This window comes from Myodes glareolus, chromosome 10 (assembly GCF_982192425.1).
Source record: "Myodes glareolus chromosome 10, mMyoGla1.1, whole genome shotgun sequence".
Classification (NCBI taxonomy): domain Eukaryota; kingdom Metazoa; phylum Chordata; class Mammalia; order Rodentia; family Cricetidae; genus Myodes; species Myodes glareolus.
The window spans coordinates 21,238,423-21,264,080 of record NC_142035.1 but is presented as its reverse complement, the minus strand read 5'-3'; the positions used below and the strand labels follow the sequence as shown (position 1 = coordinate 21,264,080).

At 52.7% G+C, this 25,658-nt stretch overlaps 1 protein-coding gene across 1 annotated transcript in view; it reads left to right on the top strand.

Annotated features, from left to right (window-relative positions):
* Positions 1-6,056: 6,056 nt before the first annotated feature.
* Positions 6,057-25,658, top strand: part of Vstm2l (V-set and transmembrane domain containing 2 like) — a 30,143-nt gene continuing 10,541 nt past the window's right edge. Inside the window, exon 1 of the mRNA XM_048440902.3 lies at positions 6,057-6,335. Within this exon, the coding sequence (XP_048296859.3) occupies positions 6,215-6,335 (121 nt within the window). The 5' untranslated portion in view covers positions 6,057-6,214. The remainder of the gene's footprint in view (positions 6,336-25,658) is intronic.

Genomic DNA, 25,658 nt, shown 5'->3' with positions numbered 1-25,658 from the left:
GGCTCCATCCTGGTGGGAGGGCTGGATCTTACCCAGGGTGCCATGGAAGAAGACTTCAAGCCTGGCTCATGTGACAAGTGTGTGGTCTATCTGTGGTTTCCAGGGCGCATGCCCAGTTTCTGATGGATCAGGGAAGGAAAGCACCCAAGAGGGGCTGGCCACAGTGGCGCTGGTCCAGTGCTGCCCTCCAGGAGAGCAAGAGCAGACAGGGTCACCATCACAAGTCAGGGCAGGAGATGAGGACCCCCCCCCCACTCTAGCTGTGCCGTAGGACACATGTTAGGCTCACGGGGATACCCAGTAAGTGGCACGCTGCCAAATATCTCCCCCACCCCCAACATCTAGGCTAAACAAGAATTCACCCAGGTGAGGCTCTGACTTCGGTGGGCACAGCCAGCCTTCCCAGAGGTTCTATAGCCACAGACTGTATCAGAACTCTGTCTGAGGGTTGGAGAGATGGTTCCACTGTTGATAACAGTGAAAAGGACCCATGTTCAGTTCTCAGCATCCACTTGGGACAGCTCATAACTGCCTATAACTCCAGCTCTGAGGGATCCGCCTACGTCTCCTTCTAGTCTCTATGGGCACTGTGTACAGGCACACACAGAACACATAATTTAAAAATAAAATTAAGCCGGACGGTGGTGGCACACATCTTTAATCCCAGCACTCGGAAGGCAGAGGCAGGTGGATCTCTGTGAGTTCGAGGCCAGCCTGGTCTACAAGAGCTAGTTCCAGGACAGGCTCTAAAACTACAGAGAAACCCTGTCTTGAAAAACCAATAATAATAATAATAATAATAATAAATCCTAAAAAGTAAAAAAGCTGGTCAGGTGTGATGGCAGTTGCCTTTAATTGCAGTACTAGGGAGGCAGAGACAGGCAGATCTCTATGAGTTCCATGCCAGACAGGACTACACAGTGAGATTTGCTCTCAAAAAAAGAAAGAAAAAAAATATCTGTCTAAACAAGTGGTGCTTATCCTTGGCCGGGCATTGGAGTCATCTGGGACATTAATGTCAACATTCCCGGTTGTGGCCTGGGCACTAATAGTTTACGTGATATGTACCTGAGGGTTGCTCTAGTCCCCGATCAATTGTCAGAGACTTCTGTGTATATTGGGTGTGTGTGTGGTGTGTGTGGTGGAGGGGAGCAGCGAAGCTCAGAGAGGGCCAGTCATTTACCCAAGCTCACACAGGGAGATGGTAACCAAGGCAGACCTAGGCCAGGGCCAGCTTCTCCTAAGACGCTGTATCTGCTTCTACAAACCAGAGCCCAGGAAGCGAGGCTTACTATATTTCACTTTAATAATGATGGAACCTGGTACAGTCAGGGCCACTCCAGTGATGGGCCAGGAGCCTCGATGGCCATTACCAGAGCTGTAAGTCATTCTCTTTATCCAAATCCTAGGCAGCGATTTAGAAAATTTAATTAAAGGGGGGGAGAAATGGGGACACCTCGAGTTCCCTGCCTCCTGTTAGAATGAGTGAAATACACAGGCTATAAATGGAGGTGCTGTCGGGGACACAGCTCTGATGTTTTATTGCCAAGTTTTATTCGCTGATGTAAACGTAATCGCTGGCAACTGGAGTTCTATTAATGTACATATTTCCACACACCCAGGGCCCCGCCTGCCCCACCCCCACCTCTGGGCTGCTTCACCCACCTCCCGGGTCAGCCCTGGTGCTGTCTTAGGGATGCTGATGCCAAGTCTGGGTTTCCCTGCCGGTTTCATGCCCTCCCGTGGCAGATAAGGCTTTAATAGAATTCCATTGCTCCTCTGAGCTCAGTAATGCATTCTAGAAATTAGGCAGCTATATCCTAAAGCCATTGTTCCCCCTTACAAATGGGTTCCCTCAAAGCCAGTGACCGTGGGGTCTCGATAAGCTCCCATGAAGCCTCGCTCCCATGTTATTGGTGTGTGCAAGGTGCGGCTCTGGCTTACATTGCTCATTGTTAGGTCCTGATACATTTAAGTCGTTTCCCCATGAATCAGGCAGCTCAGGTATTTCCCCCTTCATGACATTGATAGATGAGCAAGAGGAAGCCATTTAGACGGTGCTCTATAGGGCCCTGGCCCACACGGTGAATGATTTCCAATGCCTGGTTTAATTTATTTTTAAATGAAATTTGTTATTGATTCTGGATTAAAAGGACAAATCTTACGGCTGTTACCACTGACAGAGCCACAGTGCTCAAGTGACACCTTTCAAGGAGGGGAGGGAGGGTGGCCTCTCCGAGTCAAGGGGAGGGTGGGGACTCTCCAGTGAGTTCTGCTGACTTGGTATTGAGAGCACAAGATTCCCTGATTGGAGCAACTTTGAGATGAGCACCTTTTCCAGCTAAAGAACTTGCTCACCTTCCAAGCCTCATTTGCGTAAGGGAAATGGCCGTGATATTTGCCTCACACCATCCGTATGACTGCCGGATGCTTGCTATGACTGCCGGATGCTTGTTTAGCTGCCTCCGGGGACAGGAGACGTCCTCTCTCCTGGAGCATCCCAGAACTCAGTGAGTGATCGGAACGCCCTGCCCTGATGGATTCCCAGAGACTTTCTTGGGACAGTGTGGTTCTCTTCTACTCACCCCTTCCAGTTGTTTCAGGGTCTGCAGTTTGCCTTTGAATCGGGAACGCAGACAAGAGACACAGGGAAGGCATGGAGCCTGGGGATTCGTTCTTTACACCTGGCTCTGCCCGTCACATGTGCTTCTGGCACAGGTGACTTCATCTCCCTGAGCTTCAGACTCCTCAACTGTGAAGGAAGAATATTGGCCTCAGGAGTCATGAATGTGAATGATGGAACCTGGTACAGTCCGGTCACTCCCGGGACGGGCCAGGAGCACTGATGGCCATTACCAGAGCTGTGAATCATCCTTTCTCCAAATCTTAGGCAGAAATTTAGGAAATTTAATTAAAAGGGGAGAAATGGGGACACCTTGAGTTCCCTGAGGGGAACACCTCGGTCATAGTGGATGTGAATATGACTTGTAAACTGTAAAGTGCTGTTTAAGTGGGTGTAGTAGGGAAGGCAAGTGGAACAATAGGACACAATGGGGGAGGCCCAAGACCAGAAATGGGGGACTTGGACCCTGTACTGGAAAGTTTAACTCTGAGGGAGCCACTAGCCCTCCTTGACTCTTTCTTGTCAAAGCTGCAGTGAGGATGGATTAAGTGAAAGCTGCTCACATATTCCTGAGAGCACGGTCTCTGCCACTGAGACCGACACCCTTCTAGCCTTGCCTTGCTCTGGGCAACAAGTCCACCTTTTCTGAGTCTCGGTTTCCTCATCTGTAGTTGACAATGACAGGAACAGTCATCATGTACTTCCTGTGTGCAGTTACTGTTCTAAGTGCTGTCTATGTGGCAACTGATCTAATCCTCAAAGTGACATTGTGAGGAGGGTATTATTGTCCTTATATTACAGAGAAAGAAACTGAGGCAGAAAAAAATGAAATGACCTGTCTATGGTAGCAGAACTAGCAAGTGCCAACATTTGAAACTCGGGGTGTGGCTCTAGGATCTAGGATTTTCAAAATCTACATATATGTGTGTGCTGTATGTGTGTGACCATATGCATGCACATGCATACCACGGCTCATGTGTGGAGGTCAGAGGGCAACCCTCAGCATCAATCACCTTCCACCTTGCCTGAGACAGAGTCTCTTGCTGTTCGACATTCTGCATTCAAGCTAGCTGGTCCGTAAGTTTCAGGGCTTCTCATGCTCCTTCTCACGTGTAGCTGTAGGAACACTGGCTTGCAGATGCGCACTACCGAAGTTAGTTCTGTGTGCGTTCCAGGGATCTTAACTCTGGTTCTCTTGCGAAGCAAGTGTTCTACCCACTACTCCAGTTCCTAGAGTCCACTCTTAGATCCAACATCCTGCCTACATGGCCTAAATTTTTAAGGCAAGTGGGATGTCTAGGTAATTTTGCACACTGTCGTGTCCGCTATAATGCTACAGAGCCTGAGAGCTGGGAGAAGAGAGAAGGCATTTCTTGGGAACTTAGGCTGGATTTTGTCCCATGAGAGACTTGATGACATACTGGATCTGGTATGTACACATATGGGCGGCAATGGGAGACCCAGACTCATTGGAGGGAAAGCATACTCAAGGAGGGAGCAGTAGCTGGACCACAGAGAGATGAATGCCAGTCAAACAAGTCAAAATTCCTAAATAAACATGGATACGGGACAACTATGCAGTCAGGAGCCTTTCTAGAGTCAAATCTTTCCTAGAAGCTGGACATGATGCATGCCACCTGCAATCCCAGGACTGGATAGATAGAGACAGGAGGACCAAGAGTTCAAGACCAGCTTCAGCTACATAGTGAGTTGAAGGCCACCCTGGTTACATAAAACACTCAAAAAACAAAGAACAAAGTCAAAAACAAAACAAAAACCTAGCTAACCAGAAAACAATTAAAAATATAGAAACTAGATCCTGAGAGCTATGATTTCTTGTCCCTTTGCTGCACCCCCCCCCCGTTATTTTAAGATGTATTTGTTTCCAGTCTGAATTTTAAGAGGAGAAAACCCAGGTTTGAGTCCCAGTTCTAACGCCTCCACAGTGTTCTGGAAAGGCCTTGGACTGTCGGCCCCTGCGCTGCTGGTGAGCCTGGAGGCGATCTGTCCGTGGTGCTGAAAAAGGTCTTGGCGGGAATGTCCGTGGTTCTGCAATGATGCTTCTAAGTACAACTGGCAGAAAAGAGGGCAAGGTCTTGGGGAAGCTGAATCGTTCCTGGTGACCACAGTGTGCTATCCACCGTTCCCTCTGAAAGAGGGACGGAAAGACAGAATAAAGGCAGCGAGCACAGTGTGTCCCTCCCCTTCTTAGCTCTCTCAAACTTTCAGTATTGTGCGCCCTGCTGTCTGGGGGACCCCTGTGGTGCTGCTTGAGGAGCGGGATGTCTGTCCACGGTGCTGAACCCTCGCATCTAAGCGCCCCCGAGGAGCTGTCCGCGGTACTTAAAGGATGGAGGGAGAAGAATGCTGTTCTTGGAGATGCTGAAACCACGCCGGGCGAAGGTGAAGGAGGAATGAGAGCAGGACGGACCCTTCCTGGGGTCTGAAGTCTTGCGCCAGATCTTCACAGGACCTCGGAGAAAACAGTCTGATGGAAGGGGCTTCTCTTTTAAAACGAGCCAAAACCCTGCTTTCCAGTCCCAACAGCCGGGTAAAAGAGGTCGGGGAAGAAATCGGAATTGGACTGCCGCACTTAGGAATGGAAGAAGCTTCATGTTTTACACACACACACACACACACACCTCCATCTAGACTCTTCTGTCTAGGGAGAGCCTTACGATCCAGAAGGGGGCGATCCAGTTCACTGCGTAGAGCCCCAACACCTTTAAGTTAGGAGCCCCACTAACTGGTTAGCCTCTCTCCTGTCGTGGAGACGCTGAAAACTGAGTCCCAGAGCGGGGAACCACAACGATAACCACAGAGGGGGCGTGTGGGGGCCGCAATGCTCCCCAGTTTACACACTCAACTCCAAAGATCCTCACTACTGCTTCTGAAGGTGGCGTCTGTCCCCATTTCTCAGACGAAGACCTTGAGGTGCAGACAGGAGGGACTACGCGTGATCACGCGGGGAGCCTAAGGCTGCCAGAGCTTTAACCAAACCACTCATGTCTCGGCCCCGGTGCCCCCTCCGCCCTTGCCCACCTGGCCTGTACCCCGCCTGGTGGCCCCGGCACCGCCCAGCTGGCAAAGTTGAGCGGTCCCTACAGCGCTCGGGTCTGGCGGCAAGTGAAAGGTTTTGCCCCTTATTCGCTGCCATTAGATTTCTGCTCCCAACACCCTAGGGTTCCGTCCTGCGGGGGGTCGGGCACCCAGGTGACCTCCCGCGCTCAGGCCCGCCCTACACCCGCTCCCGCGCGGGAGGCCAGTTGCGAGTACCGCTTTAAAAATCCCAGCCTGGGCAAAACTTTGATGATAAATCAAGCTGCGGATCCCTCCGCCACCGCCGGCTCAGGGCGGGGAGCGAGGGGGAGGGCGGGTGCGCGGCGGCACGGAGTGGCCTTCCGCGCAAGCGAAGAGTCCCGCAGTCGGAGGCGGCGGGCTGGGCGTGCGCTCGCTGCCTGCAGCCGGGGCCGGGCCGGGGCCAGCCGGAGAGGGCGGCGGCGGCGCCGGGTAGGACAAGGCGGGCGCGGGCTCTGCAGGCTGCGGAGCCCCGATGTGAGGCGGCGGCGCCCCCCGGCCGGAGCGCGCAGCATGGGGGCCCCGCTGGCCGCGGCGCTGGGCGCCCTCCACTATCTGGCACTTTTCCTGCAACTCGGCGGCGCCACGCGGCCCGCGGGCCATGCGCCCTGGGACAACCACGTCTCCGGACACGGTGAGTTCGCGTTCCGCCCCCACGGACTTCCCCACCTAACCCCACCCCGGCCGCAGACGCTCCAACTTGGCGGTTGTGGGGTTCGAACCCGCGCCCACAGAGGCCGCGGCCCAGAGTTCTCAGGCGCCCCCTGCTGGGACTAGGGACCCACCCTGGTCCCCATCCTGGCCAGCACTGCGAGGAGGGGCCCTGAGCACATCCCCATTCTCTCTCTCTAGCTCTTGGAGAACCCCCTCAACGCGCGCACACGCTCACGCGGATACACACACCTCCGCGACCATACAGATGTCTCCAGCCGCGGACACACTCAATCACGCTCACTGCATCCCACATTCACAACTCCGCACACCCCTCCGAGCCTCTCCTCACTAGTAAATACACTTGTGCCCACTATGCACACACATCAGACACTGGCTGGTGGTTCATCCTGCCAGCTGGCACCCAGGCATACACGCTTTGCTTCGCCACAACTCTTGCCTGTCTGCCTGCAGACACGGATACACATGCACGCACACACTTGTGCTCACACTTTGCCCACCCACTCCTCTCTGCCCAGATGCCTTTCTCCTTTGTGGGTTTGATGCTGAAGCTGTTCTCGTCAGCTTCATCTGGATCCATCCCTTCCACTGCTTGGAATGGTCCTGAGGGACGCCAGATGCTGTTGCATGAGACCTGCTAGCCAGGGAGGCAGCCTCCTTTGCCATGTGGGTGGCATCCCAGGAATAAGGGCGATGTGGGGATGCAGGGGTTGGGGTGGAGATCTGGGATACACTGGAGTAGTTGAGGTCACTCCTTCCAGCCAGAAGCAAGGAGCTAAGAGAAATGTAGGGCGCTTTGTTTGTCTCTGGGGTGAGTAGGAAACCCCTGCATCCTTCCTCAGGGCACCCCCATCTCACCCTTGCCCCAGAGAACTGAAATGTTGAACCTCAACTCTAGCGCTGTGGGATCAGGGAGCAAGCAAGTGTTCCCAGTCCTACCTGCCTAAGTGTCGGAGGAAGCGCCTTCTCTCCCCACAGGAGCCCAAGTTGGCAGCAGAGTTGGGTGGTGTGAGATACACACAGCCGGGGAAGCTCCCTGCCTCTGAGCCATGCTGTGTTATGGGGCAGGAATGAATGAAAGCGGAGGAGACCCTGCTCTCTTCCCCAGCAGAGGCTGCGGCACCCATGCTGTGCTCTGTGTGCCCAGACCGGAGGAGGTTTGAACAAAGGGCTGAGGACCGGATGATTTATTCTAGTGGGAAGGAGTGAGGGGTGTGTGCAGGGGCCTAGAAACCCAGGGAAGACCCTTTACAGGTGTGCTGTAGGAACGCAGGTTGCTCTTGGGGGAGGGGGTTTCAAAGCCGTTCTCAGGATCCCTGCTTCTAGAGAAGCGGGGACTCCCTGTACCCACACCTCTCTCTGGTTGACAGTAACCTCTCTGGGTGCATCATTTACATACCTTTGTGTCCGCCGTGGTTTCTGCTGACCTGGCTGCACAGGCAGTAAATAGGGAAAGGACAATTTTGACGCTCTACTTACAGATGGGAAATCAAGGCTCAGAGAGGTGATGGGAGTTGCACAAGGTCACACAGTGAGAGAGTGGCTAAGCCAAGGCTGGCTCCAGGGTCTGTCAGGCAAAGCAGCACTTTGTCTGGGACATTCATCTCCCTGTCACCTTCCTTCTCATTCAGGGAGAACTGGGAATTCCTCCTTTCTCTTCCCTCACCGCCTGCTTGCCCAGTTCAGTTCCTTGGCACTGTCAAAACTCCACCAGGAGGCTTCTCTGAGAAGAGCTTCCCTTTCTGAGTTTGAGATCCCTTGAGGTATGAACATGGAACTCGGAGGCTTACAGTCATTCTGCCTTTGGGGCACCAGGCTCCCAGGATTTGGGTCCTTCTTAAGCAAGCAGGCTCTTCCCTTTGTGTAACAGTCTCCTCCTGCCCCCTGGTGCCAGGCTGAGCTGAGGGGTCCCAGCCTCACGGTAGTCTTCCAATTTCCACTCTGGACCAGTCCCTGAAGGCCCAGGGGAGATGCTGGGTACAAAAAGAATGGAACCTGCTGCTGGGTATATGATCCCCTCCTGACTGTGTCTCTGGGTAAATCAGTTACCCATTGGGACCTCCGGCTCTGTCCCTCAAGAAATGGCCCAGCTGCTCTGCAGGGGCCAGGATGCCTTCTCGACATTGCCAGGTTCAAAGTCACCAAGTAGTGACGGCTAAGGAGCCCCACAGCTGCCCCTCTGCCGGGCCCAGCACCCTGTCACCACAGGAAGGGTCTGGAGCCACTCACTTAATCACAAAAAGAAACAGTTATTAATGATAGTGAGACGCGGCGAATAAGTGGGTCATGTCTAATAAGCCATTTGTGTTCAGGAGGAGAATACCAATTTGATAAAAGCTGTGTGTGCTGAAAAAGCCCGAAATTGCTGTTTAGCAGATTGGAGCCTGATCGTTTCATTATTCCTGGGCTCCGCGTGTCCTCAGCTGATTCAGGGAATATGGCCAGGTCAGGATGGTGTCTCTGGGTATGGCCTAAAGGGTCGGGGGTAGAAGATTCCTGGGGACGAGCCCTGAGCTCCAGTTGCTTAGTTTGGTAACAGCTCATGGCTCCAGCTCCACCTGAGCCCTACCCAGCCACCAGGTATCGCCTTGCACCTGTCTGTCCCTGGGCTTGTCACAGGGAGTGCCTGTGACCAGGTCAGCAAGGATGTCTGTTTACTCCTCAGCTCCCTCCCACATCCATTCAACCCCCTCCAAAGCAAGCTTTGCAAGGCTCACAGAATGGGTGGGGCCTGGCTCTAAGAAGGCACCCCCAACCCCAACCCTCGCAGACTGAATGTGAAGACTCAAGCTTCCTACATGGTATCAGCAGCTGCTTTGACTTGCCTCATAAGAAAGGGCCAGCTCCTTGCCATGCCCTCAGCAAGGGTGGGAAGAAAGGCAGTTACAGTGTATAGAACGCTGAGTGTGTGTTCTAGGTGCCCCAGACCTCTTGCCACTGTGCACTCAGGCAGGCTGGTGTCATTTGTGTGAGCATCAGATACTCAAGGAAACCGAGTTCAGAGAGAGCCGACCACTTCCCCAAGGTCACGGACGGAGCCTGCAGAGACAGGAGGACCAAATTTAGAATGTAGGTATGCGGGTGGTTCTGAACTTGTCATCCTGAGGGTAGCCTTTGGACAGGCTCAGCCCAGTCCTGTAATGAACTTCTTTCTCTGCATGGCCCCAGCTCCACTGTGGGCCCCTAGTTTCCCAGGGAACTGGGAAAGCAGTTCCTTTCACCAGGAGGTACCAGAAGCTCGAGAAGAGGGTAGGCAGATCTTGCTGGAGTCCACATCTGAGCTTCCTTTGCTTTTTCTGGATGGGAACAGGAAGGTGGGAGCTTTGTGAAGACATTTACAGGCCTTAATCTGAGCACACCAGGGTGTTTGTGATAATGTATATACCCCCAGACCACTGTCTCATCCTCCTCTTCTTCCTTCCTTCCTTCCTTCCTTCCTTCCTTCCTTCCTTCCTTCCTTCCTCTTTTTTCTTTCCATTTGTTTATTTTCTTGGAGTGTGCCTGTGGAGGTCAGAGGAAACACGCAGGAGTTGGCTCTCTAGGTCCACCATATAAGAGTTCTGGGGTTTGAACTCAGGTTGTAATATTTGGTGGCAAGCGCCTTTACCTGCCGAGCCATCTCATGTTCCCTTCTTTTGATTGTGCTGGGGATCAAGTCTAGGGCCTTGTACCAGCTTGACAAGAGCTCTCCCACTGACCTATACCTCAGTTCTTGCTCCCCCATCTGCATTTTAATGAGCTCCTGGGCAATTCTTGGCATCTGGAGACAGGAAGCCCTGCCATAGTCACCCATACCTGCTGGGGGCTATAGAGTGGTAATCACCAAGTGCGCAGGCTTGCTTGGGTTTCCTAAACATGTTCTAAACAGTGAAGCCTCAGAAGCCCATTGAAGCATGCGGCCCCCAACCCAGCCCAGTACCGTCAATTATTAATGCCCCCAAGTACAGACAAAGCCCCCAGCTTGGCTTGGCGCTTAGTCCAGTGAATGATTGCTGGTCTGAGGTGCTCTGCATTACCGGGAAGAAGCAGTGGGGCGCCCTGGAGGAGGGGCTCCGGACCATTTGACATGCAGCTCGCGCTCTGAAAAAAAAAACGGTCTGTGGCCTCCGTGGGTTCCTTCCCTGACTGGCGGTATCTCACCATCCATAAGCCGGCTGGTTTGGTGGCTGGACGACTGAAGAAAATTGAGTCTTGTCTCCTGAAGGTTATGATGTTAAGAATGTGTGTTCTCCTTTGTCTCCCGCACTGGTGATTATACCATCAATTACTCTCATAAATACTCAGCCTGGCTCAGGGCCTCCCAGCCTCCTGTGGGAACCTGGCCCTCAGAAATGGTTTTCCTCAAGACCTTCACACCAGTTGCTTTAGACACCTTGCCCTCAGCAGACTCTGGGGCCCTTTTACCAAATGGGAGCCACAGGTGGCCTCTTGGACTCTGTCCCTTGCTACTAGGACAGCAAAGGTGATGGGTGGTTTTTTTGTTTTTTTTTTTTTTTGTGGCCTGCAGGGCTACACAGCAAGGCAACCTGAAAAAAAAAAGCAACCAAAACATCTTTTTTAAAAAATGCAAGGAAGGAAGGAGAGGAAAAGAGGAAGACAGACAACCCGACTCAAGCCCACTTCTAGGTGCTCGGCCACTCTCTGAAATTTTAGGATCACACTGACGGTTGGCAGGGATATGGGAAGGACACTTCAAACCAGTGCAGGGAGGTCCAGGGAATGATGGATGGTCTGGGTTTCCAATTCTCACACTTGCTCCATCCACATTAATATATTTTAGAAACACTGAAATACCTTGAATATCACAGAGAATCCATGTTTGCAGTGAAAGCCTCATGCAGCTGGAATCTCCTCAAGGCTGCTGGCCACAGCAAGGACAGGATGGGGTGGGTAACTGACTTCACCTTGCAGTGGATAGCCTGAGCCCAGTCTCTGGGTAGCAATGGAATGTGTTTGCCAGGTGGGAGTAAGGGGTGCAACTGGACTTCCTCCCTGATCTGGTGGCACATCAGAAAAATGGGCAGAGAGTTAAGCCAGAGAAGCAATCCACCCAGTGGCCATCTGCGATATAGGATCAGTACCCACACACTGGCTCCCTGTGGTGCCCAGTATCCCGGAGAAGGAATGTGGAAGGCTGAACCTGCACCTTTTCCTCCAGGCCCCTCCCACAGCTGAGTAGCCCCTCATCCTCCTGGAAGTCACCAGTGGAATCTCTGGGGCCTGAGCTCCGTTCTACCTCACCTCTAACTCCAGTTTCAACCCCTCCCAAAGCTTCCCTAGGGCCTCAGCCAAACTGTGACTTCCCTGAGAAATGGTCTTAGGCAGAGCCCAGACAAACCTCTTACATTTTAATAGTTATGCATTTATTTTAATGTGGGCTGGAAAATATAGCCAGCACATCAAAACTGTGATTTCACAGATATGATTGCTTAGGATGGGACTAACAGGGTATTAAAAATAGTGGGTTTGTTTATAGGAAGCCATTACGAACATCATAGTACAGGTGGTACCCAGGCCTGGCAGTGGGCATCCAGAATAGGAATGGGCAGCTTTGGGGGCCTGCCAGGGCTATACCTTGGTGGGATATGTTGCCAACTGTTAGGAGCTGTGCATTCATTTACTTGACAGATATCAGTTGAGCACCTGCCTTATGCCAGGCCATTTAGCTACTGGAAACTATCAGTGAAGTGGGCAGATAAGGTTCTTGCCATGGAGAGTTTTCAGGCTTGTGGGAGAGGCAGAAACTGTGCCCATAAAGGATACTTAAGTATAATTTCTGAGACTATTCAGGGAGCATGGGATCAAGGTGTAACATTCAGTTCAGAGAAGGGCGCTCACCCTGGGCAATGACAGTGCCTAGAGTGAGCTCCCCATCGCACAAAGTGTACAAGCAGGACCCAGCCACGTCTTAGCTGGAGATGTCATGGAGGGGTTCTACTTTATTCCCCATAGGTTCCAACCCAGAACACAGCAGGTGTTTATAAAGGTCTGACGCATTGCATGGTAGCCACAGGCTGACTAGGGATGGGTTGGAGGGGAGAGAGAGCTTCCAGTGTGGAGAATGCTCCCCCTCACCTAGGCTCCACAGTAGGGGTGGTTCTTCCCCAGCATCTAGGGAACACAGTAGGTGGACCTGCCCAGCTCACTGTGTTGGGGTGGAGACTCTGACTCTATTACTCCGTCTCAGCAAAAATGCTAGAGAGGGAGAGGGGCAAGCAGATACCAGCGGCTTTGCCCAGCTCCCCTTTCTCTTGCTAGGTGGTTTGCCTGCCTTTCTCTTGGTCTCAGTTTCCCCAACCAAACAATACTGAGTTTGCTCCTAAATGCTAGGCTTCTGAAATCCCTCAGGAGCCTTGCTGTGCCTGGAGCAGCAGATGTGGGTGGGGTTGGGGGCTGAGGTCCCTCACAGCCTGTGGTACCTGTCTTCAAGGTCTTGGAATCTGAGGTTCGATCATCCAATCTTTTCCCCACCCACTTCTCCACTCTCTTCTCACCACGTGGTCGTCACCACAGAATCAAGGACACCCCCATTTCTCAGGCCAGGCTGCCGAAAGGGGGTCAGACATACAGGCACACAAATGTGGCAGAGCACACAGGCTCAGCCTGGGTGAGGAACACAGCCGAGCTCCTGCGTTTTCCGCTTTCTGCTTGGCTGCCTGAGTGTGTAGGCAGCCCTGGTCCTGAACCTGACAGTGCCCTGGCTCGCTGCCCTGGCTTGTGAGGCTGTCATGGGGGAGGGACTGCCAGGATACCGAGGGTGCTGCGTTCTGCCTGAAAGAACCCACAAGGCATTCTGCGGTCTCTGTCAGGCGTTGTCAGGGAGAATGCTGGGGTCCTATGAACATATGTGGGCTGCTTGTGTGTCTCCACCTGGGGATCCCAGCCCAGGGAATGAGGATTTTGCTTAACTGTGTCCCTGCAGTGTATTTGGGTGGCTGTAGTTGGAGAGTGGGCAGGTTAGGAGGGGATGGAGAGGGACTGGGTTGGGATCCTCTGTTCTGTGGCCTTTGCTTTAAGGTCAGCCTCCACTGCCCTTCATGGTAGCCTTGGGCGGTCAGCTCAGGAGCTGAAAGGGGCCTTGGGGAACTATCAGCCTGGGGTCAGCAGTGCCACTGGCCAGGTGCTGTGCCTGCCATCTGCCTGGGTCCGCTTCCCTGGGCTCACTTTCCCGTTATTCTTTCTTGCTGGGTCTCCATCTCTCTGGATCTTTCTCTGTCTCTTTTTCTCCCTATCTCTGCCACTCAGTCTCTCGGTCCCTTTCTCTGTGACTGCTGTTTCCTTCCCTCTTCTCTCATGTCCCTGTTCCCCACACCTCTCTGTCTGTACATGCAGGTGCGCACACGCTCGCTCACACACACACACACACACACACACACACACACATCAAAAGACAACTCAGAACCACACACATATGTAGCCTATTTCAGAAACACCCACACATTGGCCAAGTCAGGGGATGAGTGAATGAATGAATGAGCAATGACTGATGAGTAAGCGGCCAAATGTGGAGGCCTGGAGGGCCTCGGCTTGCCCAGACCCGCGACTTCCTCTTTTCTGTCATCATAACCCACTCGTGCCTCTGAAACGTGAACCTGGTTTGCTGGGACTTCCAAAGGGCTGTGGGCGAACCCCAGTTCCATCTCTGGCTCCCCAGGGAATCAGCCTCACCACTCTAGTAAGGAAATTTAGAGGTGTGTGAACCTTTCTGGAAAAGGCAACAGTGACCAGGGCCTACAGAGCATGTTAGCACCTGGGTTCTGGTCCCTGGAGTGAGCTTCATTTTTCTCTTTGTGTCATTGGGGACCTAACCCAGGGCATCACACATGCATGCATGTATGTATGTATGTATGCATGCATGCATGCATGGCTGTACACATGTATGCACATGCATGAGGAAGCCAGAGAACCACCTTAAGTTTTCCTCTTCAGATGCAGCCCACTTTGGGTTCATCTGTTTGTTTGTTTGCTTGCTTGTTAGTTTGTTTGTTTATTGAAACAGGTCTATCATTGGCCTGAGACTTACTGATTAGGACAGGCTAATCAGTGAGCCCCAAGGATCCACCTAGCTCTGTCTCCCCAGCACTGCAATTACAAACTCATGCCACCACACCCAGCTTTACGACATTAGGGATCAGACTCAAGTCCCTGGGCTTGCAAGGCATACACTGAGTCATCTCTCCACACACCCCAGCGGGACGTTTTCTGAGTGGGGAAGGCCTGGGTCAGGCTGGTGCGGTGTGGGGAACAGGAGCTTGGGCTGGTGTGGGAGGCTGGAGGAGACGCCCCCTGCCAGGACGGCATTGAGTATAGTTCCAGCCTCACCGAGTGTGGGCTTGTGGGATGCTGACACTGGCTCAGCACCTGGGGAGGGTGGTCATGTTAGGGGTTGGGGATGGGAACCGGTGTGTATGCATGCATGCATATGTGCATGGAGCGTGTGTCCTCTCTCAGTTCATGCCTGTGCCAGGCTCCTCTCCCCTTGCAGATTTGTCCCTGTGTCCTTTCCTGCCTGGCTCACTCCCGTCTTTCTCCCCTGGCTGTCCCCCAGGTCTCCTGTGCACCCAGCCACAGGTACCCTTGACCTCATTCTACACACTTAGCTGTAGTTAAGGAAACTGAGGCTCTGAGAGGCAGACTGGGCCCCCCAGCCTGGCTTCCTCAGCAAACTCTTGGCCTCCGGGAGTCTCCAGTGGACTCTGCGTTCAGACCTTCAGGCTTGCTTCCTGGCTAGGGTAAGAAGGCAGAAAGCGTACAGCCGGGTGTCTGTTTTGCTTTGTGAGGCTTTAAAAAAATCATTTCCGGCCTTGGAGACAGCAGCAATTACTGCTGGCTCGCTGGGGAGCTGTTTGCCGCCTGTCATCGGCCCCGGGAAAGGGTCCCTAATGGAGGCCCTGCGGCCAGAGCTCTCAGTAGTGGAAACAGCACTCAAAACAAAGCCACGCTAATGGTCTCTGGGCCTGCATGCCCAGAGAGGGAGGGGCGGGCTGATGCCCAAGGAAGACCTGGGGCAGCGCTGAAGTCACCCATTGGTCCCTTTATGAGCCTAGACTCCTGCAGGCAGGGGTCCCTTGCCCCTAGCCCAGTCCTGGAACCCTGAATGCCCCTTCTTCCTCCCTCTCTTCTCTGCTTTCTGGTGCTGTGCTTCTGGCCCAGGCAGAGACAACCGTAAGTGCAAAGGCCCTGGGGTGGGGCAGAACCCCTTCTGCTCAAAATTCTTGATTCTAGAATTGACTTTGGCTTAAAGAGACCAGGCCAGGCCAATCCTCTCTTAAGGAAAAGAAGACTTGGAGAAGGAGGAGCCACAGCAAACCCATCCTGTGAAGGGGAGTGAATAGCAGAGGAGACATGGCCAGTGTCTCAGTATTCCTTGGAGCTAGTGTGGGCCTCGCAAGCCCATTTTGCAGGTGGAGAAATAGAGGCACAGAGATTAACTTAGGACTGGACTATGGTGAGAAAACGCAGTGGGAGTTCCAATCCTGACCTGTCTTCAGAGCCCATGTTGAAAGCCACCTAGGGATTCCCAAGTGCAGTTGTCAGAGTGAGCAGGGGCTGTGTCTAGGCAGACACGAGGTTCTTGGTAGGGACAAGGGTGGCCCCGGAGAGCGGTCCTTCCTCTGCTTCTGCCAACTGAGCTGCCTAAGAGCCTTGCTCAAGAGCACCCTGGGTGTGAGCCTCCGCAGCTCACTTTTGCCTTACCTCCTCTCTGCCTCTTCTCCTTTTGCTGCCCCCGACTCTCCGGGGGTCCTTCTGGTGTCCTCAAGTCTCTTCTTTCTTCTCTTGGCTGCATTCAGGGCAATGGTTCTTAACCTGTGGCTCCTGACCCCCAGTGGGTTGCATATCAGATATTTACGTTACAATTTATAACAGTGGCAAAATGACAGTTATGAAGTACAACAAGATAATTTTATGGTCAGGGATCACCATAGCATGCGGAATTGTATTCAAGGGTCTCAGCGTTAGGAAGGTTCTCTTTCCTATGACGGAGGGCAGCCTCCATCTTTGCTCCCCGTTCTTGGCCCTCTCTCCCTGTTTGGCAGCAGGTTGGTGTATGCCTGGGCTTTGGTGTCACACTGTGGGGGCCTAGATCGTGGGCCTCATTCACACCAGTGAGTTCGGCTAACCATCAGGGCCAGGGCCTCCAGTGGTTCTGCAGGGTAGGGAAGAGAAACAATGCCTGTAGCCTGCAGCCCTCTGGCCTGCTTGCCTCCCTCCTGCTGGCCCAGGCATTCCTCCCTGGGCCTCCCACACCTGCCTTCCTCTCCCTCCCTGTGGCCCGTGTGGGAGGAGGAGGCAGGAATTCCACTGGGGAAGCCTGATCAACTCCCACAATCCTGCAAGTGCCAGAATATTTTTGCTCTCCTTAAATCTCTCTAGATTTGTAATTCTACTGCCGTCTCCCTCGTCTCCCTCGATATGCGCTGGTGGCCGCGGGAAGCACTGTGGGTGCAAGCATAGTGTCTGAGTGGCCTGGCAGGACACATGAGCAGGTCTCTTCCTTCTTGCCTCAGTTTCCCCATATGTAAGGAGAGGAGAGTGAGAAGAACTCTTCTGGCTGTAGTGAGAATTATTATCGCATTAAAGAAATACATGTAAGTTGGGCGCGTGCTTTTAGTCCCGGCACCTGGGAAACAGAGGGAGACATAATTTTGTGTGTTCAAGTCCAGCCTAGTCTACAGAGAAAGTTCCAGGCCAGCCAGGGCTACAAAGTGAGACCCTGTTTCAAGCAAGCAAATAAACAAGAAACACTTGTAGGGCTGGAGAGATAGCCTAGCAGTTAAGAGCACTGACTGCTCTTCCAGAGGCCCCGGGTTCAATTTCTGACACTCACATGGCAGCTCAGAACTGTCTGTAACTCCAGTTCCAGGGGACCTGACACTCAGAGAAAAACACCAATGTACATAAAATAAAAATAAATAGATTAAAAAAAAAGAAACGTCTGTAACTGGGGACATAGCCGCTTGCCTAGCACAGAGAAAGGCCCAGGTTTTATTCCCAGTACCACAGAACCGAGCATGGTGGCCCACATCTGCAATCAATCTCAGCACTTGGGAGGCAGAGGTAGGAGGATCAAAACTTTAAGGTCATCATCCTTGTCTTCATAGCAAGTTGAAGGTCAGCCTGGGACGCGTGAAACCCTCTCTTGGGAAGGAAAAGAACAGAAGGAAGGAAGAACAGACTGACGTATGAGAAGTAATGAGAGTCAATGAGATGGCTTAGTGGGTAAAGGTGCCAGGCCTGACCATCTGACCTCAACCCTCGAGACCCACATGGTGGATGGAAGGAACCAACTCCCATGGCACAAGCCCCACTCCGACTCTCATACAAAATAAAGTAAACAGCCGGGCGGTGGTGAAGCATGCCTTTAATCCCAGCACTCGGGAGGCAGAGGCAGGCGGATCTCTGTGAGTTCAAGACCAGCCTGGTCTATAAGTGCTAGTTCCATGGCAGACTCCAAAGCTAGAAACCCTGTCTTGAAAAACAAAACAAAACAAAAAAGTAAATAAAAATAGAAAAAAGTAAACAAACAAACAAAAAGAACAGAATGCCACAAAACACCGCCACTATCTCAAAGCTACTGCACTCAGTAAAGGAAGCCGATCCTGGAAGACCACATCTTATCACGCAGGAATGCCTAGCACAGGCCAGTCCAGATGTGTAGCTGCCAGGGCTGCGGGAAGGTGGAGCCGGGGGTCGATCGCTTACTGGTTCAGGGCTTCCTTTAGTATGGTGAGACTGTGTGGGGACCAGATGGCTGTGACGGTTATACAATTTTTGGGGTCTCTTGGCATCTCTTCTTTTTTCACTTTGGGGATAGTGAATTTTAAGTAACTTTCAGGTCAGTTGAAAATAGCTAGGGTTGCTGGGCTGGCGGCACAAGCCTTTGATCTCAGCACTGGGGAAGGAGAAGGAAATAACTCTCCCGGGTGGAAGCAGGCACCTCATTAGATAGTGATGGTGTTATATCTCACAGCAGCCTTTGGGGGGCAGCTGCTGTCATTGCTCCCATTTTATAGATAGAGCTACAGAAAGACTGAGGCACAGCATCACTGAGCACCTAGCTAGGTATTCAAATCTGATCTCTTTGTATTTGTATGGGTTGTGGTAACCTACACACGCACGTATGCGTGTGTGCGCACACACCAAGGTGGGCAGAGACCCCACCTGGGTGAACACACTCATGTCTAAACCTCATCAATGAGTGATTCTACCGGAGATCAGTAGGTGCTGGGCACTCACCAGGCCCCATATACCAACAGCTTCTTTATCTTCGTTAATCCATTCCCTCTTCAAAATAAACCTTCAGCCAGTGAAGCAGGTAGGAACCAGAGCTCAGAGAGACTGTAGCTCACACCTGATCTGGGAGTCCTGGCTCCCCACCCTGGGCCTTTATTCTCCCTCCGGGTCCTCTTCCCACTGTGAGGACAGGGGCTGAGATGCCCAGGACCAATGAGCTGAACTTGGCCTTGGGTCAGAAGGGATGGGAGACACCCCTGGGGCATTTATTGCTCCTGTGCAGGGGGGAAACTGGCTCCAACAGGGATAGACTCGCCTTGAGGGTCCCCATTTCATTCAAAAATTCATGAATTCCGTATTCTGCTCCCTCCTGTGTCTGCTATGCTCACGCACCTCTGGAGACAAGCCAACTCCTTGAGCAGCTGCTTCCCTGCTTGGAGAAGAACAGACCAGAGGGTCTCCTACCTTGTTTTCTGCCTCACTTGTTCCAAGCACCCCAGGTATCACCAAGTAGAGGGGACATAGTGTCGTCGATGCTTTTCTGACGGCAGTGACAGGCCAAGGCTCGGGTCTGTGGCACAGCCCCAGCCAGGCCGCTGAGGTCTAAATGTAAATTGTGATAGTAACCAGTGAGATGGTAGCAGGCCGGGAGACTGGGAGTGGCCACGGTTATTCACACTTCAGTGGGACCTGTGTCTCAAGACCCTTTGGATGGAAAAGACTGTCTATTTGTGGTACCACTCTGGATTTAGCCCAAAAGCTCCCCTGGGCTCCTCTTCCCTTCACCCACCTCCCAGTGAGTGGAACAAACTGGAGGCAGAGGCAGGAGCTCGTATCAGCCTTGCTGGCTGGGATTTACTGATGCCGGCTGCTTCTGTGTGGATTTTTACAGTTTCCCGCTATCGATGGCAAGCGATGCTGATTTTCCATTTATGGCAGTAATAAAAGTCTCCTTTTAAGCTGAATTTATTTAAGTAAAATGGGAAAGATGCTTTGAAAATAAATATTAAGTAAATAATGGCGCCGGTAGTACAGGCACCCTGTGGAGAAATGGAGGCCGTCCTCAAAAGCTGGATGTAGGAGCCTGCCTATAACAGGCCCTTGGATGCCCTGTCCCCTCACCGTGCAGCCTTGGCAGTTTGACGCCCAAGCTTGTCCCCTCTGCTCAGAGCCTCCTCTGACTGTCCGTGCTGATGCAGGCCTACATTTCCTCAGGATCCTCCAGACCTCGTGCCTCTTTCCAGAGTTCCCACACACAGCGTGACAAACTCGGAGGGGAGGGAGACACTCTACTTCATGGTCGGTGCAAATTGTGCGTGCCCTGAACAGCTGTGCACAGCAACCACGCCCGGTCTCAGCCTTTGTGCATACAGCAGTCCCTGGCATGTGTGTCTCTGTTCCCCCTTCGGGCTCCTTGAAGGCCAGAGCCTTTCTGAGACAGAGCCGTTCCCCTGAGGGAGGGGGTCAGAATGGTGTTTCTCATTCCTCCTGCGTGTTGACTGCAAGCTCAGGCAACCATCTTCCCGCGAGGGCACACAGCACATTCCTTCAGCGCTGTGACAGGATTCCTCCCATCTGCCTCTCACAGGGGGCAGGCACACAGCTAAGTCGTCCTGCTTCGTCCGTTCCTTCTGAGACAGTCCCCCGACTTTATACTCCTTCCCTCTTGTGCAGGCAATCTGCCCTGGAGGAATCTCCTCCTAGTTCAGGCCAAAGACACTGCCCTGTTTCCAGGGAGGAGGGGCTGGGGCTGCCTGTGCTGCCCTCTTCGACTGAGGTTTCCTTTCAGGGAGGTTTTCCTCTCCTGAGCAGTGTGAAAGAATTAGCTAAAGCAATCCATCAATCAGGTCTAAAGAGCACCTATTCCCACCACCCCATCTCTGCCCCGGGATCGGCGGTCGGGGGGTCAGGGGATACTGCTCTGGGGTAGGCACAAAGCTGGCTTCCTAGAATGACCCCCAAAGTGTCACATTTCTTATGCTGAAAAAAGAGAGGGGCCTAGATAAAATGTGAGTTCTGGTGAGGACTTTCCCAGCCAGTCCTGGAGCTGTGAGCTGACCTTGTGCCTTCAGCTCTGTGATCTTAGGCTCAGTCGCTCCCTCTCTGGGCACCCAAACTCCATGGTGAAACAGCCTGTTGGCAGTCCACCTCACCAGGCCTGAAGGAAGTGGGGTTTCTTGTACAAGAACTGGGGTGTAAAATAGGTTTCCTGCCTCTTATGCTGCGGCAGGGGACTAGCCATGATGGTCCTGGGCCCTCTGAGCCTTGCTTTCTTGGGCAGCTTGAAAAGGCTCCGAGTGGATTTATGCCAGGTTGCTACAATAGCTGTGACCAGTGTACTCCCAAACATGGCGGAGTTCACTGAGCCACCTGCTGTGTGCCTGGCACCATCCTGGAAGCAGGCAACAGCCCGGAATGACTGCTTTTAGAAACTTGTGTATCAGCTGGACGATGGAAACAGAGACAAGCCGGAAGACTGTCGGCTAGTAAAGAGGTCAGGAAAGCTACAAGCAAGTGTGAGGAGACTTACTGGGAGGGGACAGGACCGAAGACCCCGGGAGGCGGAAGTAGAGGGCCAGAGTGGGGTTCATGGTCCACAAGCGAGCTGTGAAGTGCTCACTTGGGGCAGCTGCTATGATTTGGGGACGCCGCTGGGGGCTTTTTAAGATGGAATAAAATACTCAGAGCACACACTTGCCACACTGGCTGTTTTTAAGTGTGTAGCCGGACAAAGTGTGTACAGTCTGCTGAGCTGTTGTCAGAACCGTCCAGAAGTGTTCTCAGTGCCCAGGCTCTGCCATGACAGCAGCGCCTTTTCTACTGAGCACTGCCTGCTGCTCTGGGACCTCCGTAAGGGAGACCCTGGGCCTGTCCTTAGAGAACCAACTACTTACACACACACCGCACATACCCACACAGTGCACACTCACACGTACATATCACATACATACACACATACCCACACACAGTGCACACTCACACGTACACACACACATATATATATATACACCATATACCACACTACACACACATATACACACTACACACACATTCTATACCACACACACAACACACATACTAGACACCCCCCCACATACACACACCCCACTCACACATACGTACTCATATCACACACAGCACACCCCTACACATATATATATAATACGACGTACATACACACATACACCATAGGCCACACACTCACACACCACACACACTCCAAACATTCACACATTCATATACCACATATACACACAGATCACAAACACAGCACACCCCTACACTCACACAAACATATACCCCCACACACACATACCACAGACTAACACACACATATACATGTCACACACCCCCACACCATATACTCACACATACATGATACGACATACATACTTACACACCACAGATTACACACATACCACACACTCACACCTGCATATACCACATACATACACACATATACCACATACACACAGACATGCACACCACACACATACATACCCAACAGAGCTCAGGTAGAGCAGAGAGACCCAGCACATCACCACCACCCCAAACGCTGCCCACACTTCGCCAGGTGACATCTCTTACTGAGCCACCAGCAACACTTGGCTCCAGACCCTCTAAGGATGATCCTGAGCCAGTAAAAAACATCACTGGGCTGGAAAAGAAAGGAACAGGTACCAGCTATGCAAGAGGAGCTAAAAGAAGTATGTGTGTGCATGTATGTGTGTGCGTGGGCACATGGTGTGTGTGTGTGTGTGTGTGTGTATGCATGTGTGGCATGTGTATGTGTGATCTGGGCTCAGAGAGCCAGGCTGAACTGCCCATTTGGGGATAAATGAGTCCCCCAGGTGTGCAAGAGCCCAGTGACTTCTAGAAGGTGGACCTTTGGGGCAAAGAGGCCAGAACTGGTGAGTGAGGGGTCACAGGGCCCACCATGCATGGATACAGATGCTACACGGCCATGTGACCTCATGAGGTGTTGAGGCCGCATCTCTAGAGAGTGAGGTGAGAGGTGAGGTTGCTGGGTGAATACCGACTGTATGCATGCTGCCTTGTGCTATTTTCTCAGCCGTCCCTGGATTGTCCCCTTTGTCAGATAAAGAAACAGGCTTAGAGAGGCAACGGGCTGGCCCAGGTCACACAGTGAGGGCCAAGCTGACGAGACTGAAGGCAAAGTCAGAGCTATCTGGATGGACCAGGCTCAGGCTGGGAGAGCCTGATGCTGAAGGACAGGACAGGCCTCAGCTCGCTCCTACCTGCCAAGAGCCAGGCCTCAGCACCCGTCGCTGCAGCCGATGCCCGATAGGGCCTGGGGTTAATGAGTATATCGCTGCCCCAATTAACAGCAGAAAGGCAGCTGATGTCACGCTCAATCAAGTCCCTGTTCCTTCTACAGAATCCTAATTTGTGGACACTGGGTTTAATTGTCTTCCCTGAGTTTTCCTGAGAGTCAGCCAGGCAGCCACAGGCCCTGGAGCTGGAGAATACAAATACCCTTCCTCCAAAATCTATAATTACACCAGCCCTGGAGACACACTGAGGCTTTGGGAGGCACCTGAGCTGGAAAGAATCTGGGGGTAGTTCAACAAGAGAGGACTCATGTCTGAGATGCCCCTGGGAGGCAGGGGCTGTGGGAAGGACTGGTCTGGGGGCTTGGAAGGAGGTGTTCAGAGATGGTCTAGAGGAGGCTCCCCTTTTAAGTCTTCTAAAACCGGGTTCAGTCTAACCAGTGACTCACTCTGTGACCTTGGGCAAGATGCTTAACCTCCCTGAGGTCTCTCCCCACGTCATCTGAAAAGTGGGGACAATTATTAGGATGCTGGACGTCCTGCAGGGAGAATGGGAGCCTCCCCTCTGAAGCTCTCCCGGATTGCCTTCTTCCTGAGACCAGAGAACAAACTTAGGACACACGCCATGTTCTTCTCCCTGGTGTGTCCCCGGCACACACCCCATCTGTGGAAAGACAAACTGGTGCCCAGGATGGGGAGAAATTCTGAGGTGAGGCACAGGCGGGCTATGGCTCTTACCCAGTGCTCTCACGATTCCCCACACACTGGACCCACACGACTGCTTGGAGGGATGGGACATGTGTCTAGGTGGCTGACTGTGGACTGGGAACTGACACCCCCCCGACACATGCACAGAACATGCTCTCCTGTTTGCCTTTCAGTCACACTTCCCCCTTCGCTGGGAAGCTAGGTGAAGGGGTCCAGGGAGAACTAACCACACCCCACTTGGGAGCCCCTGACAAGTCTGAGGAGGATCAGAGAAACCCTGGACCAGAGCCCCCATGGGGAGGGGAGCTGGCAGCGATGGCCACAGTAGTGGCCTTGTAGTCTTGCTTTGACCTTTCACCTCAAAATCCGTGTCCACTCCATGCTCGGGATGTTCTGTCTGTGCATTGGGGGCTGAGGCCAGGGGATGCTGCCTCAGGGAAGTCGTCCCGATTGCCTCAGATGGGGCAAACTGTGTCCTTATGTCCTGATAAACAGCACACACACACACACACACACACACACACACACACACACACAGCCCTCCAGGGCTGCAGACTGGCCAGCAGGGGCCATTCCCACTTCTTTTTGGGATAGAGTCTCATGTATCCAAGGCTTGCTTTGAACTTGCCATGTGGCCAAGAATGATCTCGATCTTTCTATCTTCCTGCCTCCACCTCCCGAGTGCTGGGATTACTGTTGTATGCCACCACCGTGCCCAGACTATGCGGTGTGAGAGATAAAACCCTGAGACCTCGTGCATGCCAGGCCAGCATTGAAATGACTTAGCTTCACTTTCAGCCCAGGGCCCGCTCCTTCGTGGTCCCAACCTGTTGTAAAAAGAGGTCTAAAAGCAAAAGGCGACAGATGTCAGAGTGTGGTGGCCAATCTTTAATCCCAGCACTCGGGAGGCAGAGGCAGGAGGATCTTTGTGAGTACAAGGCCAGCCTGGTCTACAGAGCGAGTTTCAGGATGGCGAGGACTACATAGTGAGCCTGCGTGTCCCGCAAAGTCACCGAATCCCCTAAAAAGTATGTGGTGGCGGGGAGTGGGAGTCTAGAGAGTCAGGCTGGTCTGGGTTCAAATTCCGACCACTGTAGTATGGAGAAGGATTGCAGCTGGGGAGGGGGCGCTGTCCCCTCCAAATCACGAGGAGCTCACTGACTGCAAGACATCTACATAGCGGCCACCAAAGGCGGAGATTGCGGCTGGCTGAGCTGAGCCATGCTCAGTTTTCCACTGCTTAGCACACACACAAAAAGATGGAAAATGTCTCATTATTAACTAAATTTATCACATCTTGAAAATAATATAGTTTTGTTTAAGTAAAGTATATTATTAAAATTAATTTTAGCTTTTCTTAAAAAAAAACTTCTTTGTGGGGAAATGGAGTGTCCCTTGTGACTTGTGACACCATTTAGTTCTTTTATGTAGGTTTCTGTTGGAAAGAGCTGTCCTAAACCATCCCTGGGAATCCAGTGGAGAGGTGACCGGGGTGGGCCCCATCCTGTGCTCTGGCCCACCCCAAGTCACAGAACAGGGCTATCCCAAGGACCCAAAGATTGGGGCCTGGTCTCACTGACCCTGGCTGCTGGACTGCCCAGACCACGTTCTGCCTTCTCTGAACCTAGTGAGTGGAACCGAAGGCCCCAACCAAGGTAGCTGCTGCTCTGGTGAGGGGGTGGCTGAGAGGGTACAGACAGAGGCATGTCCCTTCCCTTTTCTTGGAGCCACACAGGTGATCCTCATCCTTGCCAGCCGCATGTGGCTCCCCGAATCCCACTATGGGGTGGAGGAGAGGTTCCAAGGCTATATCTCAGGCCTGAGTGGCCTCCCTTTGCCTAGCGCCAGGATCTTAAATTGAGCCTGCTCCGTGAGAGGGCAAGCAGTGCCACGCGCTGGCCTCTGAGACTTAGCACTGGCATGTGGTGTGGGTCACAGGCGAGCAGCCCCATCCCTGGCCACTAAGATCCAATGAAGGGGCCTGGATCCAGAGGACTCTTGTTCTAGGGCACTACTGGCTTCTCGTAAGCAGGTCCTCCGTGACACCCTTG